General features: G+C 29.1%; 1 protein-coding gene across 2 annotated transcripts; it reads right to left on the bottom strand.

Moving 5' to 3' along the window:
- Window positions 1-299: 299 nt before the first annotated feature.
- On the bottom strand, window positions 300-1,944 carry LOC110645988 (nudix hydrolase 4). 2 transcript variants are annotated; one of them, XM_021799275.2, is made up of 5 exons: window positions 1,590-1,943; window positions 1,096-1,216; window positions 920-1,003; window positions 694-822; window positions 300-599 (listed from the first exon to the last, which is right to left on the bottom strand). In XM_021799275.2, exons 1-5 carry the CDS (start codon window positions 1,766-1,768, stop codon window positions 483-485), a joined length of 630 nt encoding a protein of 209 aa, XP_021654967.2. In that variant the 5' UTR covers window positions 1,769-1,943; the 3' UTR covers window positions 300-482. The 2 variants fall into 2 exon arrangements, with proteins under 2 accessions (XP_021654967.2, XP_021654968.2); XM_021799276.2 differs by having other exon boundaries at window positions 388-613; window positions 1,590-1,944.
- Window positions 1,945-10,965: the final 9,021 nt, after the last annotated feature.

Genomic DNA, 10,965 nt, shown 5'->3' with positions numbered 1-10,965 from the left:
AGGCTTAGGGAAAGCACACAGAGAGCAGGAAACCAAAAAAAGATGAACACAAAAGAAAGCAAATTTAATTTCAGATAATTGATCGTTGATTATATGCTAATGTTAAAAGGCAAAGGGGGATTTTAATATTATTTTTTTAACGAATTAAATCTTATTTTTGTAAATAATTACCATTTAATAATAAAAAGTTAAATCAACAAAGCATAGATAAAGTGAATAATAGAAAGCAACCCTTGAAAAACTCCCTATGGCCAGTGATATATGTATAATTCCTGAAAATCTTTGTAAATAAGAGAAAATTCATGCAAAACAAGAACCAAAATTTACTAAGTTGAAAGAATGAATGAATGAATCAATCAAGATCTGTACATAGGGAGGCAAAAGAAGGAAGAAGAAAGAAAAAGTAACATTTGTATATCTACAATATGCTCAATAACCTGTTCTTGGTTATTAACAAACTTAATTAGCCACTAAACGATGTTCTATTTACAGCTTGTTTCATTAGCTTCCTCTTTTAGTTGTTGACGCAGAACTAATTCATCTAAAGCTTCTCTCATCCACCAATTATGGCATACTTCTCTGGCTTCCTTCACAGTCACCTGAAAAATTCAAACTGCAAAATCAGGTCTCAATCCTCAACAGTTCCATTTAAACCAATTGATCAAATTGTTCAAATGATAAATTTACACATACCCATTTTCGTTTTCTGATACTCTTTTCTGGCCATAGATCTAATTCCTTATGAACAAGCAAAGGAAACATATAGACCTCGTGCATTTTGGCACCCCTTTTGCTCATATATAGCCATTTCCCCAATTCACACTGAAAACAAAAATTACATATCATTAAGTAATTGAATTAGAACTTTAAGAAAGCAGGCAATAATTCAATGACAAAATGTTAACATGCAAAAACTTACTTCAACTTTGCCAATCACTCCTGCTTCCTCAAAAGTCTCTCGCAGTGCTGCTTGTACCATGGATTCATCCTCTTCCCATCCTCCCTGAAAGTTAAACATTCCAAATGTCAATTAAGGAATGATAATTAAACAGATTAAAAACTTAATGATTATAAAGAAACTAGTACAAATATTACCTTAGGGAACAACATTCCTTGACCACTTTGTGAACTGATGACAAGAACTTCTATATCTTCAGTAGAAGTTCCATCAATGGAAGATGGTTGATCAGTTTTCTTATATCTGTAAGGAATACACCTGTAAAATTTATAAACAGGTTAACAAAAAGAAATATAAGGAATTTATATATTAAAAATTCTTTTCTTTTCTTTTTCTCTTCCAAATTAGAAAAATAAACAAGTAATTTTAATAAATTAAGCGAATTTCAGAAATCAAGAGTCAAGACCATGAAAAGAATTCCTGAACTTTTGGAAACAGATAAAAAACTAAAATTTTAAAGAAAAAACAATATATTCATCAAATTCGACAACAACCCACTTCAAGTAGAAAAAAAAAATCCCAGATTGAAATGATTTTCAAACCCTTTATCAGAAACATCAAAAGAGGGAAAAGAAAACAAAAAACCAGCAACAAAAATCTCAAAAACAGAGTGAGGAAAGTGAAAACTGACCCTACAACTAGGCGGCAACCTCTATCATAACGCTGAAGTTGGCGACCAGTGCGAGAAACCAAGGAAATCATGTTCTCAAATTGCGCAGGCAACAATTTTGAAGGGAGTTTATCAATGAAAGGGAGAAGAAAGGAAAGGAAATTTGCAAAGTTTCTCATAAAGAAAGATAGCCCTCTCATGTTTGATTGTATTCCTCCTCAAAGAAAGGAAAAAAAAAATTCTTGGGTGGGTTTGGTTTTGGGAGTTCCTGAAAGAAAGCACCAAAATTGGATAAATTGAGTCTAAAATAGGAGATTAATGATTCAAATTATTGCTATGGCAAAGCGAGTGTAAGGATAGAACAGTGTCCCATTGATTCCTCTATTAATAGGGATATTGCCTTGAAGACGCATTCGGAGAGAAAGAAAGGACAAATGTGCATGTGGACGCGCACGTGCGTTTACAGTAAAACTCGCACCTTACACGTGGCTTAACAAATTTAGACGATAATTGCACGGTTAAATTTCTAATCTCTCTCTTCCCGGAAAAAGTTAAAGAAATAAAAAAAAAAGGAGGAAAATTTACGGGAAAAATATATGAATAGTATTTTATATCATTTTATTTTTATTTAAATTATTAAAAATAGTTTATTTTCTGTTTTTTTTTTCTTAAAAAGTTGTTTTTAATGTTATTTTATTTATTTAATATAGACATAATATTAAAAATAGAATAATTTTCTTTATTATAAATAATTTATTTTCTTTATCTTTTCTTATGAAAAAATTTTATAAAAAAATAATAATTTTTCTTTTAATAGAAATTTTATTTTCTTTATAATTTCATTATTTTTTTTATATTTTCTTTTTACAGAACAGGCGTAAAGATTTATACGCAATCAATAATAGAATTTTTATTTAAAAACAGTATATATCATGTTAAATTTAATTAAAGTCAATTTTTTTAATAATTTCTTATTCACATATTTTAAATTATACTTTTAATTAAAAAATTAAATATAATTTTAAATTTTTTATAATAATATTTAAAATAATGATTTTTTTATGTAAAATAGAGTAAATTTTCATTTTTTTTTTAAGTGTTCATTATTATTCTTTTTCCTAAGTAAGAGAAATTCACTACCTGTAGTGGGGAACACGCGCATTATAGAGGAGTTGGGTAAGACTTTTCCTTGCCTAAAATGTTGTTTGTATGGAAGACAAGCACCGGTACGTACATGTGATATAATTTTTGGGGAGCGTGTTACGTGTACGCGCACTTTTTATCCTATTATTATGCGAATTTCCGCGAGCGTATGCGTGACGCGTAAACCGTGGCGACAGCAGGCACTGCACTGGCACTCGGTTTTCTAATTATTGCGGCCCAACCGGGTGGTGAACGAGCGACTCTCGTCCACGCGGTTTCAACTTTGGAACTTTCCCCCAAGATTTTTTTTGGTAAAATGTCCATTTTAACCTTTAAATTGTAGTGAAATATTCAATTCAGCCCTTAAATAAAATCTTTTTTTTTTTTTTTATCTAGTTAACCCTGTACCTTTTTCGCCCTAAGGTACGTTTAGTATTTTAATTAATTAAAATATTATTATTTTTATTTATATTATTTAATAATATAGTATTTATATTAACATTTTAAAATTGAGAAATTAATTTATAAAAAATTACTTAAATTTAAGAAAATATTTTAATTAAAATTAATAAGATTATATTACTATTTTTATATTTAATAATTATTATAATAATTATTTTTACTGAATACTTATATTTTAAAAATTATATAAATAATTAATCACTAATATTTAATAATTAAATTAATAAAATAATTAATAACTATTAAAATAATTAACAACTATTAAAATAATTAATATTACCTTTTTAATGTCTTAGTTAATTAAAATTATAAAAAATTTATAATTTAGTTTCTAGACTTTGTCTATATTAAACATTAATTTTTAATTTTATATTATATTATATTTTAGTCCATTAATTTTAAAAAATAAAAAATTAACCTGACCATTGTATTTAATTTGAAACAAAATAGACTCAAACCAATAATAAAAATATTTTTTGTTTAATTTTTTTAAATAATATTTTGATTAGTAATCTCACATATTTTAATGGATCAATTAACTAAAAATAAAAAATATGTATATGAAATGATTAATAAAAATTTTATTTAAGGACTGAATTAAATATTTTATTGTAATTTAAAGGTTAAAATAGGGTTTTTGCTTTTGCCTTTTCCTTCATTTTGTTAGGCACGGAAACAATTGCCCGTAATGAATTTTATGGCTTCAATCAAAGTATGAAAAGGCCAAACGCTCAAGAGCTTATCTTTACACATCATTTTACATGAGACTGAAAATACGACAAATCTATACTTATCATTTAGAAGGGGAAAAAACAACATTCTTTCATCATCATTGCTCATTAAGTTCCAAAAAAAATATTAATTAATTTAGTTATTTTATTTCTAAATTTAAAATAATTAATTTTTTAAATTATTTTTTATTTAGTAAAATAATTAAACTTCATTGATTTAGATTACACTATATTTGAGAGTTTTATTGAATAAAAAGGGAGACTAAGGGGTATGAGCTAAATCTTGTTTATCAAACAATGGTATACCATAAATGGTAGGAGAACATTTTTCATTCTTTTCAAATTGGCTCGTGTTTCGATTCTAGGAGATTATGTTAAGAAGAGAGGTCGTGTCAAAGTGATCCAATTAATTGAAAATTTGATAGGCGTTAGTACATATCCAATCTTTTGAGGCAAAAATGACGATAATGGTGTACCTAATGTTAAGTATGAAAAAATGATCAGAGAGGTGACAGGAGTTAAATCGAGCTAGTTACTAGGGCTTACAACCCTTTTGAACTATAAGCTAGAGTAAGTGCTATTTGTTAATGAGTTACAGCGAATGAAATTGTTGCTAATGGGAAAAGTTGAGGCTGAAGTTTGGAAAGCTATGGGCAGTATAGGTGATTATATTAAGGAGAATGAACACGTGAAGTATCTTGTTCAGAATTAAGGCATGGCACATATTTTCCACAGCCGTGTTAGTTCAGATGGAACTTATAATTTCTGGGGCTCTTATCCATCCAGGATGAGCAATTTCCTACTAAGGCTGGTAGGGAATGATAATGTTCTAATAGGTAAGGTAGGAAAGGGGATACAAAAAGAATTTTCTATGGTTAATTACAAGTGTTACGTAATGTGAAGAATGTGCTAGTAGGAGTCAATCGTAAAGACTAAGAAATAAAAAAAAGAAAGTTAAAGTTGATGATGGGATGGACATCCTTGAAGGAAAAGGTGTAAGGGTGAGATAGGACTAAGATTAATGAATAAGATCAGCATGTTAAAAAGATATTAACGATAGCAGAAATAGGAAAAGAAAGTAGATAAGATCTAAAGGATAGGAAGAAAGCTCAGTAGAGTTAGTTATAATGATGAAGATAAGAATGAATAGGTATGCTAGGAACACACTAAGGGATGTTTGAAACAAGTTATTATGAGATAATAGATTAAAGGAGTAGTAAAGCCTCGATCTAAGTGCTAATGTGTCAGAAGTAGGCCACATACTAAGAAGCTTTAGGAAGAAGTCTAGATATTTTCATTCTAGAGAAGGAGTGAGAAAAGATAAAGTTGCATTAACTGGGTTGTCAGGGAATACAAATACATTTGTCTTATAAGAGAAGAGACCCAGTTCACTTTCCAATATTGATAAGTGGTGTAGGGTACGCTTGACACTTGGATGGAGCTCTACATAACTAGTTACATAAGATGGACAGGAGCTAGTACAAGGACCTTAGTAATGACACAAAAGAGATTAAAAATTTGAAATATCATGGGAGTGAGAAGATTTATAGGTATTGACCATTGAGGTCATAGGACAAGTAAAGGTTTCGAACAAGATGTATATGATAGGTGCTACAGGAAAGCATTTCATAGGATACTATAGGGTAAGGAACATAAGTCATGTTTTTGGGGAACAGAGATTATTGAAACAAAGGAATGAGGACTGAAGTCACCAAGAGACACGTTAGGGCGTAATAAAAGTGAGGTAAGCGCCAAAGTTGATTAAAGTTATTAGATATCAAGTCGAGAGTAGTGGAGTTATAATGAGTACTAGAGATGACAAAAAAAAAGAGGGGTAAACGAGTAGTCAAATGTGATGGTTTAGACTCAGAAGGAGGATGGTAGCTGGCATACTACGACAGGGGCAGATAGACATAAAAATTTTTAATCATCCATGCAGATCCCAGGCGGAAAGATGTAAAATTTGCAATGGGTGACCGTGTTCTTGAAGGTTTCTTCTATGAAAAGGGTTATGAGATTTGGAAAGAAAAGGCAAATTGGCACTCCGTTATATAGGACCTTTTAACATCATGGACAAAGTCGGAGCAGCTGCCTATCAGTTAGAGTTGCCACCAAACGTTTCTGATGTCCACCCAGTATTCCACATTTTCATGCCTAGAAAGTATGTTCCTGATCCTTCTCATGTGCTGCGACCAGACACAGTGGAGTTAAATGAGAATTTGATCTTTGAGGAGCAACTAGTAGCCATAGTAGATTATCAGATGAGACAACTTTGGTCAAGGCAAATCCCTATAGTTAGTCCTGTGGAGGAGTTAATCTATGGAGGAATTCACTTTGAAGTTAGAGCGGGATATGCGCAACAAGTACTCATAAGTTTGATATGCAACTATGTGTCATTGTTCTGCCTTGTGTAAAATTCGAGGACGAATTTTCTATAAGGGGGGAAGAATGTAATATCCCTAATTTTCAAATAATATATATATATATATAATTTTTTTTTTATTCTAACCCTGGTATTGTGGACTTCGCGTATGTACTTTCATTTCATGGAAATTCGATGTTGCTCGGATCTGTAATTTTTGGCCGAGCAGATAAGCTGCTAGAACCATTTCAGAACCGGGTCAAGATTATAGGCTACCCCACTGTTTTCAGACGTTCTGGACGAGTTCCAGTTGTCAGATTTGGCATAGGTAAACTCAAACTCTACATTACTCAATTTTTGCCTTGTACTAGGTTAAAATAAAATTTATAAAATATTCGTAGATGATAAGAAAATTACGATTCCTATTGCAATAGCCTTATAATATTGTTAAGGACCGCGGGGCAGGTTTATAGAATTTTTAAAGTTAGTTTGGATAGTTTTTGAAAAATATTAGTTTTGAAGTCTTATAATTGAGTTGTCTGATGTTGTGATTATTGCCTAGTTTGGAGGGCCCAGGAGGGGCCATAAAATGATAATGAGATATGGGTTGAGTTTAGAAATGTTATTTGAACCGTTTTACAGGTTGGGTAAGTTCTAGGTATAGGGGAGACTCTGTTGGATTTTCGGCACGACTTAAGATATCTTTAGTCTTTTCTTAGTTTGTATTGAGTCAAATATATTAAATAATTATAATAAAATTGTCAGGTGAGCCGGGATAGCCTTCCTCCTCCGCCCAACCGCCACAGTGACTTCGGTTGAGTATGTGAGTAAAATATTAATTTTAATTGTAATTTCGATATTATTATATGTTCAAGCATGCCCATGCATCACTTATAAATATTTATCCATGTAGTTAAACACTAGGCATGTTTTATATTATATTCATAATTGTTGAAGTGTCATGGATATTGTTTGTGGTAATTTGGAGTAGTGTGTGTGCGTGGCGTGCGTGTGGTATGGTATTGGATATGGACAGGACGAGTAGACACAGCTTGAGAGACACTCACTAGGACCCGGTCCTTTGGGGTAAACACGGCTTAAGAGACGCTCGCTGAGACTCCGCATTTGATTTATTAAGCGAAAGTCCGACTTAAGAGACACTCGCTGGCAGAGGTTGGATTAAGAGGGATGTATAGGGGATTAGCTCCCATATATGTATTGTTTGACAGTATTGGGTGTGTGAGTGCTCCAAATTACCTTTTTGCTGTTATGATATGAAAATTATGACGATGTTGCATTTCACTCCACATGGTGCATTAGCTTTAGATAGCTATAGAGATTATGATTAAAATTGATATTTTACTCTCTGAGTCGAACGCTCACTCCTGTTCATCTATTTTTTCAGGCTACAGGAGGATTATTTGTTGTGGCTAACCTGCTCTTCTTCTTCGTAAGTCCATTAATAGTATTTAATGTATTTTGTACAATTGAGTTAAATTTTAGACTCCACATGTGTTAGAAGTACTTATTTTTATTTTGGACCTGTATTATAAAAGTTATATTGGACCTGTAAAATTATTAACTGTATGCATGATGGGATTGGATGAGGGAGCTGAGCTCCCATTTGAGTAATGACATTTTAATTATGTGGAGGGTGAGCTAAGCTTCCCAATTTATTATATATATTGTGTTTACAGATCGGGCGAATCAAAAACTCCCCGTTAAATGGTCCATTTTATGACCGGATTCTGTCAGGTTGAATTCTTGAAATTGGGCCCAAATGGGCCTTAGAGTTTGGTTGAGTAATAGTTAGGCTTACTACGAGCCTCAGGGGCTTTAGGCTGACCTAGATCCTAGTACCAGTCCGGCCCATAGGTTGGGTCATGATAGGAACGAGTTTGGGTTTTGAGAATATTAATCCAGTTTGGATTTGAGTTAGGTGATTTACGTGAATACCCTACCCGTTGTCATACCTAATTGCATTTATGTCGAGATTGCCACACAGCTCAGAAGGATTGGTGTCGGAGTGGGTATATGGTGTGTTCTCATCAACAAATGGCAATGACTTGGGATGTTCAGGAAATTATTTGTAACGTAGGCTATATGGTTGTTCTTTGCAATAGTTTTGTTGTCCCCTTGTTGCTGGTTTAGTTAAATTGAATTCAAATGTCCGCATTATAGCTACTAGATTAATTGGTTTGGGTGTTGTATTTCATAATGAGCAAGAGGACTTCAAGGGTCTTGGAAACCTGACATATCAGAAGGCAATGTCTTGTGGCCTTAAACTTGCCCATGAGTTTAGTTTTTACTCTTTGTTTGTTTCGCTAATTGTGCAAGAAATTAAATAAGTGAAATAAAAAAGAAAAGTAAAGAAAGGAAATTTAATTTTTTTTTTATCTTATTTTAATAGGTTATTGTGAGCAAAATATAATTACTCTCTTCAAATAAAATAGAGGAAATAATTATTATGCCCTCTCTTTTTCTATTGTCATTACATTATATAATGACATTTAAATAGAGTTTATTATAAATAAATTTTATAAAATTTTATGAAATTCATTTGTAAATCCAAAATGTTAGTATTTGGTTTGAATAAAAATTTATTTGAAATTCTTAATAATCAATTCTATGAAATTTATTACTATTAAACTAAATTTCATTAAAATTGATAGAATTTACAAATGAATTTTAAATTTAAAATCATATATATTTTAAGTGATAAAATTATCATCTTATTATATATCATTTTATTTTATTTTATAAAATTCGTTTATAAATGAAATGAATTTTACTATAAAATTGAACTAAACAAGGACTTAAGTATGTTACATCAATTTCTTCTCATTTCTCTCTATTCTCACCATTGATTTGGAGGGAAATGTCACGGCTTAATTATAACGGAGTTGAGAAATGAGATTTCTCGTTATCTCTCCTCATTTTTCTTCCTTTTTCTCCTCTATTTAATATCCAAACAAGAGAATTGAGAAAAATCAATTTTCTTTTTTCTTCTCTTTATTTCTCTTAATCCAAACAAAGGTTACTCACTTTTTGCTGAAACTGATCGTAGAAGGATTGCCAATCTGCTGCAAAATAGTTCTTTACCATTAAATGAGTCGGATATTGTTTTAGCCCATTGTAGAGTGTTTGCTCGAATGCTTCATCGATGTTGTTTGTCTTTTACTGATCGAGGAGATTTGTCTTTTATTTAAAAGAGGAAGTCATTTTTTATTTTTTAAATTTTGATAATTTTAATAAAATGTAGAAATACTTTTATATATATATATATATATATATATATATATATATATATATATATATATATATATATACTATTAATTTAACATTACAAATAAATAAAAAAAATATTTTCATGAAAAATAAAAAATATTTTTCATAAAAAATATTTTTCATATAAGCTCTAAATCAAATCAAATTAAACCAAAAGTAAATTCAAATCGAATTAAAAAATCTTATAATTCAATCTCAAATATCTATTTATAAAAATTAAAATCAATAATTTCAATATAAAACTTAACCTAAATCGATGGCCATACTTAATTAATGGCATTTTTAAAACAGAATATTCGTTTTTTTAACTAAATAGAATATTCTTTTATTTACAATATATATTTTCTCCATTTAAATTTTATAATTTTTTTTTTAAAAGTAAAATTTTTTTGCATAAAATAATTTTAAAAAAAATCAACTAGAGTTAATATGGGTATCTCTTAAATAAGATAAAATATTCAATTTTTATAAATAAAAAAATTCTAACAGAAAGCACTTTACCTTTATAATATACTTATCCATTCAAATAGAATTAAGTTTAATTAAATAATTAAGAAATATTTGTGATTTATTAAAAAATAATAATTAATAAAAAAATGGAAATAATTTTAGAATAAAGTGATAAAGAAGATTACTTTTTCTATCTAATAATTGGATATCAACTGTTGTGTTGTCCCGAAACTTCCTTGTATTTCGCTTTCAATTCTATGTTGTTATCTGGTGTCTAAGGCATCGTTTGGCATATTGCCACGACATTTTGTCTCCCTAATTTTTTTTTTAATTAAATTTAATATATTTTAATTATATTAAAAAAATTTTATTTTTATATTCAATTTAATTTATTTTTAATTTTTTTGTCTAAATTAATTTAAAATTTTCAATTTAAATCAAAAAATTAAAATTTATTTGCTAAAATTCTTATTTTTTATTCAAATAAAAAATTAAGAAATTCAATTTCTTATTTTTTTTAAATAAATTTCTTTACTTTTATTGTAAGATGAAAAATAAGAAGTTTAATTTATTTTTTTTAATTTTTTTAATTAAATTAAGTTTAAATTAAATTTTTACGTTAATTTAAATAAAAAGTTAAAAAGAGTTAAATTAAAATTTTTAAATAATTATAGGAGTGAAATTGAATATTATCCTAAAAAATATTAAAAACAAACTAAATATGATATCTAAAACAATATTTTAAAAGAATTTCTAAAAAATTGTTAACATTTACTTGGTATTGTTTAGTTAAATATTAATAATAATGAGCAGGACAATGATAAGAATGTAAATAATTGAAGTGACATTGACTTAAATGATAACCATAAAAAAAAAAGTCAAGTAAATTATTTCTAATTAATTAAAAAAATTATATAAAAAGTCTAGTGGAAAAGATACCTACATAATGAAAGACAAAGGA

The sequence above is a fragment of the Hevea brasiliensis genome, chromosome 13 (assembly GCF_030052815.1).
Source record: "Hevea brasiliensis isolate MT/VB/25A 57/8 chromosome 13, ASM3005281v1, whole genome shotgun sequence".
In the NCBI taxonomy this organism is placed as follows: Eukaryota; Viridiplantae; Streptophyta; class Magnoliopsida; order Malpighiales; family Euphorbiaceae; genus Hevea; species Hevea brasiliensis.
Note: the sequence above shows the minus strand (reverse complement) of the source record. Positions and strands in the feature narration are given on the sequence as shown.

Excerpts from the sequence above, each read along its gene's own strand:
- LOC110645988 (XM_021799275.2), bottom strand. The coding sequence starts at position 1,768 with ATGAGAGGGCTATCTTTCTTTATGAGAAACTTTGCAAATTTCCTTTCC. Across the intron at positions 1,217-1,589 it reads GGTTGCCGCCTAGTTGTAGG|GTGTATTCCTTACAGATATA; the intron begins GTCAGTTTTCAC and ends TAAATTTTACAG. Across the intron at positions 1,004-1,095 it reads AAGGAATGTTGTTCCCTAAG|GGAGGATGGGAAGAGGATGA; the intron begins GTAATATTTGTA and ends TTTAACTTTCAG.